The 12,828-nt window shown below is 64.8% G+C and overlaps 1 protein-coding gene across 1 annotated transcript in view; it reads right to left on the bottom strand.

The window, feature by feature from the left end:
• Tp73 (tumor protein p73) overlaps nucleotides 1-12,828 on the bottom strand; it is a 67,300-nt gene that overhangs the window by 37,566 nt on the left and 16,906 nt on the right. The window contains exons 2-3 of the mRNA XM_077791057.1: nucleotides 3,908-4,003; nucleotides 3,589-3,709 (exon numbers count right to left, since the gene is read on the bottom strand). Of these exons, the coding sequence (XP_077647183.1) occupies nucleotides 3,589-3,709; nucleotides 3,908-3,972 (186 nt within the window). The 5' untranslated portion in view covers nucleotides 3,973-4,003. The remainder of the gene's footprint in view (nucleotides 1-3,588; nucleotides 3,710-3,907; nucleotides 4,004-12,828) is intronic.

Below are 12,828 nucleotides of genomic sequence, written 5' to 3'. Positions count from 1 at the left end.
AAGCCAGCTTCTTCAGCTGGCCAGCATGGCTGCAGGGGACCAGAGGCGGAGGTGTGGCCCTCCCCCAATGGAAGAGGCTTATGTATCCCCACGCCCTCCTGCTCGGGGCCTGTGACCCATCAGCCAACCTCACGATCAGGACACGGAGGCACGTGGGGACTTGGACCCCCCTGCTCAGCCCCTCTCTGCCAGCCGCTGAGGGCACCCCTGGCTCCAATGGTTTGACTCCGACGGCTTGGCAGATCTCCTTCAGGAAATCTTCGTTCATCAGGGAGCCAATCTGCCTGCTCCAGATCCCCCAAGGTGGAAGGGGACACCCCAGAAAGTGGCTGTCCCACATGCTCAAGGACCATGCTGGTTTAAGCCCTACCCCCTTCGCTGCAAGATCCCCCCAGCGGGGGACAGCTCAGCACCAAGGGCAGGGTACTGAGGCTCGTTCTGAGTACAGAGTTGGGGTGCTGAGAGCCCTGGGCCCCTCAGACGCCCAAAGTGTCCATTGACCCAAGGCTGAGCTGGTGGCGCCTCTTCTGGGTGGAGTGGAGGTGGGACCAGGATCAGAAACCCACGGCAGCACGGTCCCCGGGGGTGGGGGACTGCACTCAACAGACCCCCTCCCCAGCCTCAGCAGAGCGGGCCCATGTGCCCCAGCCCTCAGCAGCCCAGCACCCTCCCCAGTGGACTCTAAAAATGAGCCCCTGTCCTTGGGTTTTAAAATGACCCACCACTCTCGAGGCCAGCCAGCTGCAGGACTCTGGGACTCCCACGGAGCCTGTGTCTGCTCTTCATGGTTGTTTGAGTGACATCAAGTCCCCACCGGAGCCATGCATGAGCTCCCTCCACCCTGGGCAGTGAGAGTGACCCTCAGGGGTGTTTTCACAACTTCCCAGAGCCCCCCTGGAGAGCCACTGGCCTCAGCCACTGGACTTCAGCCCTACTGGACAGATCAGCTCAAGAGTCCCGCTGACACTTGGAGAACGTGGCCCGAGGCAGGACCGCCCTCGGCCGGCAGTGGCTCTAGAGCTGGTGCCTGTGCCCCTCAGGCTGCACCCTGCCTGGCGCTTCCCACAGACCAGAGCACCACCTGGCAGCACCCAGGGACCTCGCGTGGCTGGAAAGCGCTCCTTCCTACAAAGACGCACTTCAGACTTCCATTAGACCGTGCTTTGCGCAGGCTGCTCCCAGTGGCCACAGCGTTGGATGACCGCGAGTGTGCACACTCTGCTGGCGGGCCTGTCCCCGATTGCTCCCCGCGAGGTCTCTCTGTGTCCCTCCCCCATCTAGCAGTGGGAGACTGGGAAAATTTAACCGTGTGTTTCATGAGATTTAACTCTGATCACCTCACTTCCACTGCCCACGCTGACCCCGTCCAGCTTTAGTGCCCACTGCCCAGCCTCTGCCCCCCTGTGGCAGGGAAGCCGCCCTCCAGCAGCTGAGTTCTGGATCCCTGCAATCAGACGCCCCAGCGGGTCGGCCATAGTCTGTGCCGTAGTCTGTGCCTCCTCTTTTGCAGTGGGGCTGCAGGAGGGTCGGGGGAGTGGGGGGCTGTGTTGGCTGCTCTCGGGGAGCAGGCAGGGAATAGGCAGCGGGCTCAGCGTGAGGCCTGCACAGTGGGGGCCCGGCCCAGCCAGCCTTGGTTCCAGGGAATCCCCACCTCCGGGAACTGAGCTGCACCCAGGAATTTCATACATGGCTTTTACCAAGAGCGTGTCGCTACCTGACAGAGTGGGCCCCTTGTTTGCGGAGGTGCAGGGCCCCACCCTCGTTACCCCACGGCTGGGAGCAGCGTGCCCCAGCAGGCGAGGGCTCCTGAGCCTCCAGCCCAACATGCTCAGCACCAGGCTCCGGGCCAGGGCTGGGTAGCACATCCCACCCACGGGGGCCTGGAACTGCCCCTTGAGCTCCCTGAGGAGGTGGCAGTGACAAGGGGGCAGGTCTGAGGGTCCTCAAAGGCCCTCTGCCCTCTTGGGGGTGATCTGAGTGGCTGGGGGTGGGATGGAGGCTTGAAACTCCGGAGACAAACATCTTTGGAGCCTGGTGGACAGCTCCTGACTCTCCAGACTCGAGGACACCCGTGTCCAGGTGAGGCACTGGCCAGGGAGGAATTAGGACCCTGATCTCCAAGGAGCAGCCGGCAGGCAAGGGCCCTAGCGGCAGAGGTCAGAGCTTCCCTGTCACTGGTCAGGGGCCACGCTACTCCCTTCCCTGCCTCTGCCTCAGGGTCCTCACCTGTATGTGGGCATAGGTGCTGGCGGGTGCTGGCTCCGGGGCAGTCTCCTGAGCAGGGGCAAAGGCCAGAGCCGGGCATCAGCTCCTCAGAGGAATGGAGCTGGGCTTGCCGCCTGCCCCAGGCTGGGCTGCTCAGGGGAGCCTTTCCTGCCTCCCACCCTGCTCCCTGGAGCAGTGGAGGTGGACTGGGCCATCGCCCCTGGGTGCTGGGCAGGGATGCCCTGGACTGAGGAGGGCTCCAAGTTCTAGAAGGGGCTTTAGGGCCAAGGGGGCCAGGCCTGCACCCTCCTGGCCTCCAGAGTCCTCAGCTGCCCCCTCCTGCACATAGGTCCTCCGGTGCTGGGCACATAGGAGGCAAGGCCCTGCCCAGGGCTCTCACTGTCTGGCCTCTGCCTCCAGCATGTGCCTGCTCAGCTGGGCTCCGCTTCCCTCCTCACTCGGCAGAGTTCCTCCAGAGTTCCGCAGAGACTCATCCCGCGCCTGTCCTCTGGCCTTGTGGGAACCCAGCACCCCGGGGCCCAGTGGGGGAGGTGTGAGAACAATAGGCTTCCAGGGTCTCCCCAGGGCCAGGCGCCATGAATGCCCTGTGCCTCCGGCCTCCCATCCACCTCGCAGCCCAGCTAGGGCTGGACCCACAGGGAGGTGCTGACCCAATCTGCTACCACCGTGGCCGGTCTCTTGCCCAAAAGAGCTCCTGTGGCGGAGTCCCAAGGTCCTGGGGCCACCTGCTCCCGCACTCCCTATGAGCAGGGAGGCCCCTGAGATGGAAGTGTGGCCACTGCCCTGCCAGCCCCATCCCGCCCCGTCTGTGGAAATGACCTCTTGGTCTTGCTCTGGACCCCTCCCCCTAGGGAGCCCACCTCACCCTTCTCTGTCCTTACAGGGTCCAGAGGACGGGGATGGGGACAAGGGACCAAGCCAGTTAGAGGCACAGGGATGGCTCAGAGTCAGGCCATGACATGTTCAGACAAACAAGAGGAATCCTGCTGGCCTGTGGGCAGAGGACTTCCCTCCTCACAGGGACAGGAGGAGCCTGGCAACCCCCACTGTGGTGAGAGGCCACTGAAGGATGAAGTCCCCCAGGAGAAAGCAGGGCAAGACAGAGGGAGGCGGAGGTGGTACCTCTGGACCCAGCCAGGCCTGAAGCCCTTCCTGCTGCTGGATCCAGCCGGCACTGAACCCACTCCTACCTCTGCACTGGCAGCTACATCAGCCCATGTTTTCCTGCTCTGTAATTCGAAGGGTCTGGACCACAGGGTTTGTCGCCTGAGGGCCTGCTTCCTGCTCCTTCCAGACCCCCTCAACAGGCCAGGCCACATTGACTGCCCGATCAGGGCCTCTGCAGGGGACGGCCCCACTCACCATGATGGAGGTGGTCAGGCCCGGCAGCTGGAAGACGTCCATGCTGGGCTCGGCACCGACGGCAGCCTCGTTACTCCCCCGGCTCGACTGCGGAAGGTCAAAGTAGGTGCTGTCTGGCTCCCTGGGCCGGGGAGAGGGGGACAGGCCATCAGCATCCTGCCCACAGGGCCCCCAGGCGCAAGGCCAGCCCCTCTCTCCTCCCAGAGATGCTCACTGTCCCCTGGTGTCCTCAGTGCCCTCCCGCTGGCCCCCCGCCTGCCTGCCCTCGAGGTGGTGAGTGCCCTGTCCCCAGGCCAGCGCCGGCCCCAGGCATACTCACAGGGAGCTCCAGAGGTGCTCGAAGGTGGCTCCCTCGTCAGGGGACGTGGAGGTGGACTGGGCCATGGCCCCCTGGGTCTTCCAAGGGCAGCTCACTCTGCAGGGAGGAAAGGGCAGGTGAACACTCTGGAAACGCCACCCTCCTCTGGCAACGAGGGCACAAGGGCCAGCCTGGCGCACTGGCCAGGTGCCCTCCTGCCCCATGCTCGGCCTCCACCTGCCCCTTCAGTCATCCAGCCCCTGGCCCAGAGCAGGAGACAGAGGCCACGGTAGGCAGCAGGGGCTGGACGGGCCTGGATCCACACCTGCTGGGCACCCTCTGGGAGACGGATCTAGCCCTTGCCAGGACCTGGGGCGCAGTCAGGCTGTGCGTGAGCAACAGGGGTCAGCATGAGGAATGCTGCTTCAGGACCGGCCAGGGTTGGGGGTCCAGCCACACAGGCTCCCTGATGCCCAGGACCTGGAGACGGCTCAGACCATCCCCTCTCTTGGTTAAGAGAATGTGGGGGACACCCCTGAGGCTGGAGTCCAGCCCAGGTCTGTGCGTCTCTGTACCCAGGTTTCTGTGGGTCTCAGCCGGCCACTCAGCTCTGAGCTGGTGTCCTGCCCTGGGACCTGGAGGCCAAAACGGCACCCCCCGTGGGAGCCCACCAAGGCCAGGACCTGAGGCAAGCGCTGCGTGGGTGGTCTCTCCACGGAGAAGCCCAGAAATTGGGGTGCCCTGACCACCACCCCAGAGCCTCTGGCCTTGGTCCTCACAGTGGCCTCTCCAGAAAGTGTCTGTGACCCGCTCTCCTAGCCCTGCAGTGGCCCTGGCCACCCAGGAGGAGGTGGCAGTGACCAGGCCAGGCACAGCCAGGCACACTGTCCTGCAGTGGGAAAGAGGGGACAGAGGCCCAAGTCCACCCTGCCCACTGCCCCCCACCCAGGCCAGGGCTCCGTTTCCCCTGGGCCAGCCTCCTGGGTCCGTGGGAATCAACTTGGCCACGCCCTGTAGTGCCCACGCCGACAGGCCCAGACCTGCCCATGGCTGGCAGGGGCGGCAGGGCAGGGCCTGCAATCTGTCGCTTTGGTCAGTCCCCAGGCAGGCGGGTGCCGACGGAGGCCTGCGGCTTGCTTCTGGGGCTGACACGTGCCAGGCCTCCAGAGCTCAGAGGAGTGGCACGGGACAGGAGGCCACCACGGGGGACTGGCTTGGCAGTGGCCACGGGAGGCCTGAGGGCTGAGTTAGTCAGGGAGCAGCGACGCTCAGACAGCCAGCCCGAGGACAGCTGGCCACAGATGGCCTGAGGACACTCAGACAGCCAGCCCTCCGACAGACCTGAAGCACCTGTGTCTTGACCAGGGACCCAGTGGGTCCCCTTGGCTCATCCTTTCTGGGTGAATGGCACCTGTCAGGGAAGCCGCTTTGGGGCAGGAGGTGGCCTGCAGGCTGCACCCAGCTGTGTGCAGGGGAGGTGGCTGGGCTGCTCACACCCCAGAGGACAGCCCAGGAGGCCTCGCCCCAGCAGCCGCCTGGTCCTGCCCCTCAGATTCGTGGACAGACCCTCCGGCTTGCAGAGGTAACTCCGCTAAGGTCACACGGTGAACAGGTGGCAAAAGCTCACGAGCTTCCAGAGTTGCATCGTCCACCTTGGCCAGATGGGACGGACAGCCCCAAAGCCACTGCAGAGGAGCGATGGACCCTAGGTCTCCACAAGGGGACGGACCTTGAGAAACGGATGCTCAGAGGAAGAGGCTGGTCACAAAGGGAGATGTGGCCAGTCCTGGAGGCTGACCGGGTGCCAGGGGTGGGGAGAAGAGGTGGCAGGGAGGGAGGAATGGGCTTGGGCTTTCTTCTGCCGTGACGACAGCGCTCTGGGACCACACAGAGGAGGCGGCTGTGCCTCGCGGAGAGCGTGCAGCACACGCTGAAGTGTCCGTGGGAATATCAGGTGAATTTTGTCTCAATACAAAATTCCATTTTTTTTTTTTAAAGAAGCTGGTGCAGCATATGGGAGGCGCGGCATCGCCAGCACGTTCTGAATGCACTTCCCAGGCCAGCTGGAGGAGGGGGCCACCTCCCAGAGCCCTGTCCAAGTTTTCACCACCGCTGACGGGGGCAGGAGCCAGGGCTGGCAGACTCCCGTCCGGGCTGTGCACCCACTTCCCCCTCACCGCCTCCCAGGGAGCAGCCTGGGGAGGTGAGCCAGAGCCTGGGAGTAGATCCGGGTCTGCGGACTTGACCTGCACCTCCACCTCCTGAGCGCCACCCCAACCCGGCTCCCCCACGCTCAGCACTTCTCCAGTGAGCATGGGGCGGGGGGCACCTGCACTGACCTCAGGCCAGCTCCCTTTCGGGGACAGACCTGCAGGGCTGGTCCTCTGGGGAAGCATCAGCAGCCCTAACCCCACCCCTTGAGCCGCATACCTGGAGGGGCAGCTGGAGCTGCGCTGTCCACCTGGAAGGCAGCAGTGCCCACACCCGGAGAGTAAGCAACACTGGAGCCCCCAGGGGCCTGCTGAGGAAGTGGCCAAGGAGGGTCTCTCCAGGGTCACTGTGCTCCAAGAGGCTCAGCAGACTCTGTCCCGCAGATCCCACAGCTCACTCCCCCACCTACCCCCAAAGCCAAGACTCCCCGACAGGCGCTGCTTGGGCAGCTCCAGCACCCACCTGACCCTCAGGACACTGGAGCACGTCCCTCCTGGCCTAACCCCCACTGGGCAGCTCTCAGGCTGAGCATCAGACCCCAGGCTCCTCACCATGGCCACTGCGCCCCCCTCCCAGGCTGGCCCTCCCTGGCTCCTGCAGCCCATCTGGAGAGGGTGCACCTCCCCACCACCAGCACCCAGGCCTGGGCACCGCCACTCCCTCTGGCCCTGGGCGCTCTAAGGTCCCTTGTCAGCATCCAGCCCAACAGCCGCCCCCTCCTTCCTCACCCGGCTCTGCCCAGCGTCCTCCTGCTCCTGACTAGTCTGCCTTCCCCAGCACGGAGGCCAGAAGGACACCTTGTCAGAGCCCGTGCCTGGCTGCTGGCCCCCTCACACCTGCCCAGGAACTGGGTTGGGAGAGGGTGTGGCCCCTTCCTCCAGGCCCCGGCACTGCACAGGGGACACCACCTGCCAGCGGGGGCCTGATGGGGGACGCCGTCTGCGTCTTCAGATGGATCATCTTAACTCCTCCCACCACACTTAGGCCACACCCCTTCCCACCCTGCCCCCTGGGCACCGGGCTCCCCAGCACCACCAGCAGGAGGCTGGTCTCCTTCCCTTCCCTGCCAGGCCCAGATCCCACCACCACCCTCCGGGCCTTCAGGATGGGCCTCTGCTGCCACCACCAGGAGCATCTGTAGGCACCACAGGAGCCAGACCCTCCCGGGGCTGGACAGGGGCTTGCTACAGGCAGGGGACTGGACGGGGGCGTCTGGCTTCGGGAGTGTGTGACTTCAGGGGTCAGGGTGCAGGTCATGGTGCCTGACGTCCTGCCTGTGTGGGGTCTATGGCAGGGCCCACGAACCTGCATCGAGCCAGCCACCCCCTGCCACAAAGGGCCCGCCTCTGTCCACCCTGCAGGTGGCCAGCAGCCTCCACTGGGGGAATCCACTCAGATCCTTCACTGGCCCGTGAGGGCCCAGAGACCCGCCCAGGATGACCCCAAGGACACTGAGGGCCTGCTGCCCCTCCCGTGATGCCCTGGCCCTCCCTGGCCAGCAGGTCAGGGCCCTGAACAGAGAAGGGCAGATGTGGTGTGTGCCTGCCCGTGCAGTGTCCAGGTCACACACTGTGGGCACACACAGGGAACGGGCCCTCTGACCCGCCCAGGCCTGCCTCAGGGTCCCTCAAGGCCGCCGCGAAGTCGCCTGCAGGCGGCAAGGTGACCTGCTTGGCTCCTGTGGGACTGGGACCGGGAGGAACCCTGGGGACTCTCCGAGCCATACCCAGACCTCAGCCCGGAGCCCTCTGCTGCAGGTCCCCAACCTGCGGCACCCGGGGATCCTGGCAGCATGTGTGACTCGGGGGTCACAAGAAGAAGGGGCTGGTGACCCACAGCTGGGCCCCCAGTGCCTCCGGACACCAGAGCCGCTGCAGTGCTGGGGAGGAGCCCGCGGCCCCGAGGGCTGGCCCAGGCTCTCGGGCTGAGAGCCAGCCTGGCGACTTCCGTTTTGACTCACGAGTTCCCTGGGGTCTCACCCAGGTGGTTCTCAGCTTAGCCATCAGCCCCTGGGGGTGCTTGCCTCCGGGGCACGTGCTCACAGCCTCTGGGTGGGAAGGGGGTGCTGCCCAACCCTACAGGCCCCAGGTGGCCGCTGTAGCAGAATTTCCAGGGCCACGGTGGAGACAGGGGCTGTGGCCACAGCTTCTACAGTGCTGGCGAGTGTTCTGCTCACGGGGCTCTCGCGTCAGCCCTGAGAGGCCGCCCAGGTCAGGGACGAGCAAGCAGCCACCAGAGGCCCCACCCAGGACTGGAGAGGCACCCAGGTCTGCCAAGGGCCTCACCCGCCCCACTATGGCCTCTCTGCACCCGGGAGGAAGAGCTGGCTGCCCTGGTGGACCCCTGGCTCTCCACCTTCTTACCCTGCCCATCTCACCTGGTCTCCTCTCCAGAGCCTCTCATACAGCCACCACTCCTGGACCTCCTTCCCTGTCCCTAACGTCCCCTCCTCAGGCTCCTGACCTGTTCCCACACATCTCCTCCCTGTCTCTTGCCTCCAGGTACCGGGCTGTGTGGCCTCCCTGTATCTGGGTCCCCCAGGCCGGGCCAGGTCAGGGCCCAGCCCCTGGAGGAAGCTCTCTTTGCTGACTCTGAATCTCAGTGCCCAGCCTGTCCCTCGTCCATGGGCACATGGGTGCCACCTGCCCTGTGGTCCACATGGAAGCCTGAGTTAGACAAAATTGAGGACTTGGTGCCACCTCTCTGCCCCGGCGAAGGACAGACAGGCTCCTAAAGCACCTCTGATACACTAGACCCCATTGACCCCCAGCTGAGCCCAGCCATGGGACACCCCCCGCCAGCCCGCCAGGCCTGGCCCCAGGCTCTGGGTGCCCACCCTCCCTCAGCAGCTCAGAGGCAGGGCTGCCCACATTCAGCCCCAGTCTGCACCCCTCCTGCCCCTCGAATCCCAAGTACCAGCCTTTCCAGGGAGAGGACAGGAGGCCAGGCCTCCTCAGTGCAGGCCCGTAAAGTAGGGAGGCTCGGGAGGGCTCTGCCCTGCTGGGCCATCCCTCGAGTGCCCCGCCTGTGGCCAGCTCTTAGTTAAGGGTGGTCACTCTCCCAGCTCCCTTCCCACGACGAATCCCACCCTTTGTTTCAGTCACCAAGTCACAGTGAGATCTGAAATGGCAGATAGGCCTGGGGCCATCCCAGGGAGACCCCTCCGGGCCGTTTCAATTCCTCTGAGGCCTTTTTCTCGAGGGGACGTACAAAAGGCCTCAGTGCCCATAGAACCCCGGCCTGTGCAGAGGGTCCAGGGCAGCATCACGGGAGGAGGAAGCCAGGCAGCTGGCTCTCCCAGGAAATGGCGGCGCTTCCTGCGGCCGGCTGCAGAGCCACACTGCAGCAGGGGGCCAGAGCGGCTCTCGGTGGCCTGTGCTCTCACCTGGTGGGCCAGGGCCAGGGTCCCCCTCCTGGAATGATGTCACCTTCCTCAGTGCCTGGGCAGCGGCCACCTTTGCCTGCCCTCCTGTCCCCAGTCCCAGGCCATGTGGCAGACTCCGTCCTGTCCCCTGAGTGGGGGTGGGAGGGGGCCGGCACCCGCAGCAGGGCTGCCAAACAGCCTCCCCCTGCAGGTGAGCCCCTGGCGCTGCCCACGCGGCCGCTGTGCCCTCTCCCCTGGTCCAGGGAGCCAAGCACAGAGTTGGAAGACAAATTTAGCCACCCGCCCCCGGGCAGGGCACAGTGTGTGAAACCCGAAAACAGCTGGGGGCCCGATTAAGCTCCCTCTCTGCTCCTGGGCCATGGCCCATGGGAAGGGGGATGGGAGTGGAGGCCAGAGGGATCCCGCGCCCTCCCCGTGGCCTCCCTCTGGTGGAGGCGGACCTGCAGTCCATCTGAACCCAACAGTTGCCTTAGTACCTGGGGAGGCCGGGCCCTGAGCACCAGGGCTTCCTGCACTTCTGGAAGGAGACCGTGGTTGACCAGCTTCCCCGACCAAACCAAGTCCTGAGGCCCCACGGGAGGGCGCTGCCTCAGACCAGCCACCATGGCCGAGGCCAGTGACATCAAGCATCGCTGATCCCCGGGAGGCTGCTGACCCCACGACTTGAGTCTCCTTTTACCAACCGTGAATGGTGCAGAGTGGCACCCAGCAGGTCCAGGGGCACAGTCGAGTCCAGGAGCTGGGCTCTCAACCCCAGTGTCTGCCCCGGCTGGCCTCACTGAGCTGTGGTGACAAGGCCAGCCTGGGCCTTGGGCCCTCCCCACCTGCCCAGCCACCTGTGCAGCCCACCGCACACCCTGCCTGGGAAGTCCCTTCCCACTTCTCCTTTCTCACCAGCACCGGGAGGCCCTACCTGCGTCCAGGCATCCGGGGACGCCCCTGCCCTCTGCTGGCCTGCCTCCGACTTCTTCCCCCCCACTCCCCCCCACATGCTGGGTCATGCTGGGACACATGGCACCTGCCCCACCCTTCCGTGCCCTGCAGCTCAGTCCTGCCTGTCCCATGAACCAGGTCCCTCTTCCCTCTGTCCACACAGCCCCACCTCTGCTGCTCTCCAGCTGTGTGGCCTTGGGCAGCTGCCAGGCCCATCTGAGCCTCTACTCCTCTCCTGTGAAGTGGGGTGGTTGTGGAGCCCGACCCGGATGCGCCTGGGGCATTCAATGCTTAGAAAAGGCAAAAGCCCCAGGCAGGCTTCGGATGGAGGGCACGCCCAAGTGCAGATGCGCAGACTCTGCAGCTGACCAAGGCTTCCTCAGCATCAGGAGCCGCAGAGGAGGGAGGAAGCCGTCCGGCCGCAGCCACCCCCACCAGCACCTCGCTCCCCACGAGCACCCTGTTGTGCGAGTACCCTGTTGCGGAGCCCAGCCCTCGGTCATCTCTGGAGGAAGAGCCCCCTCTAACAGTGGGGCCCAACACCCTCCCTGCAGAGGCTGAAGCTGGTGAGGGAGAAGGGGCGTCCCCAGCCCCGTGTCTTCAGGAAAGTGGGGAGGTGGGCACCGAGGGTGGGTCAGAGGCAGGAGGCCCAGGGTGTGGACTTCCAAGAAGGGCCAAGTCAAGCGTGGCTTGGAGAAGTGGCCTGCCGAGCCACGTGGGCAGCAAGCGCAGCCACCTGTCAGAGTGGCCCCGGGCGGGGCTGTGGGAGTGGACTGGCGGGCAGCGATTAGCTTCAGTCAGGCCAGCCTGGTGGGCGCAGATCGAGGTGCAGGATGGCTGACTGCCACGGGCAGAAGAGGAGCAGGTGAAGGGCTGGGAGGAAGAGGAGCTGGCAGTCAGAGTGGGCATTTGAGTGGACCAGGGCCCCGGCAGGACAGGGGACTGGTGAGGGCAGGCAGGTTTTCATGGCAGTGGTCACAGCCCCACCCACAGCCTTCCCTCCTGTGCCACCCCACGCCCACAGGCTGCCAGGCCCCCAGCCCTCTCTACTTGAATCCTCCCGTCCTGGCCCCCTTTCTGCCCCAAGGGCTCCCTATGGGGCAGAAAGTGTGGCGGTGCCAGTCGGAGGGGCCTGCACTGTCCTTTGGAACACTCCCCTGAGACAAGCTGTCCAGTGCTTCAGCCCCCCCTGGTCCTCACCCCCAAGCTGACATCCCCACTGGCCATGCCCTCTGGTCACCCCCACATTCTTCTCTGCTGTGCCCCAGTCCTGCCCAGGTCCCTTCCTCCCTGCCTCTGGGCTCCACCCATGGCTGACGACCACCCTCCCAGGTCGGAGTGCTTACACCCTCTCAGGCACCTGTCCGTCTCTAGGAGCCCCCGCGCAGTCCCTGGCTCCTGTTCCGAGGCTTGGTCCTGCCCCTGAATGCCACCTTCCTGCCAAGCTGCACACGGGATGTGCCCCAAGTTGCCAAGAGTGTTGTCCATCTGTTCCCCCCTCCAGCAACTCTGTCTGCTTCCCTTTGCCCACTCCTGGGCCCTGGACCACCAGAACTTTCTGGACACTCAACAGTGCCAACCTTCACCTGGAGCGAAGGTTGTATTTGGGAATTCCTGCCACCCACACAGTAACCCAGGAGTGAGTTTCCAGGAGTACTTACATGGCACAGAGAGAGCAAGCAGCTCGCCTAGGGCCACACAGCTTGAAAGTGCCAAGGCTGGGGTGAGTCTAACTCCAGTGAGGTCCGCCTGACCCCTCCCACCAGGCAGTGGCACCCTCTGGGAGAGCCTTCTAGCGAGACACAGGGAGAAACAGCTTTGCCCCCTAGCATGCAGGGTGGAGAGGAGGGCTGGCTCAGCCTAAAAGCAGGCCAACGTCCAAGTGGGTTGCAGTTTTGAGGGTCTTACAGCTGACAGAGTGCTAGGGGGCTGGGCTGGGGACCGACAGCCCTCCAGATCGCAGAGGGGCAGGCGTGGGCTCTGTGTGGGGGTCTCGCTGGACCCTGGCTGGTTCTGAACCTGTGTCCATGCGCTTCGGGGACAAGGAGGGGATTCCAGCCTCAGGAAGGGAGTGGGGTTGGTTGGGGAAGGTCACCTGTGGGCACACTGTGGGCCAGGGGCTGGTAGGAAATGAAACTGGCCTTGGTGAGGGTCGGGTGAGGGCAGGAGGGCATGGACACAGAGTGACGGGGACACAGGTGGAAGCAAGGAGCTACCAGCACGTGTCCTGACTCTGGCCCCAGGCTCTCTCTGACCTTCATGCCCTTTCAGTCTATCCTTCCACCCAGCAGAGTCAGCTGCCTGCAGCCCCCACCACCTGTTTTCCAGTCCCCAAAATAGGCTGCCTCGCTTGCCCTCCTTGCAGGACAAATCTATGCAAAGCAGATTCCTGGACGAGGTGGTATGAGGGGTG

This window comes from Urocitellus parryii, chromosome 11, assembly GCF_045843805.1.
Source record: "Urocitellus parryii isolate mUroPar1 chromosome 11, mUroPar1.hap1, whole genome shotgun sequence".
Taxonomy (NCBI): domain Eukaryota; kingdom Metazoa; phylum Chordata; class Mammalia; order Rodentia; family Sciuridae; genus Urocitellus; species Urocitellus parryii.
Note: the sequence above shows the minus strand (reverse complement) of the source record. Positions and strands in the feature narration are given on the sequence as shown.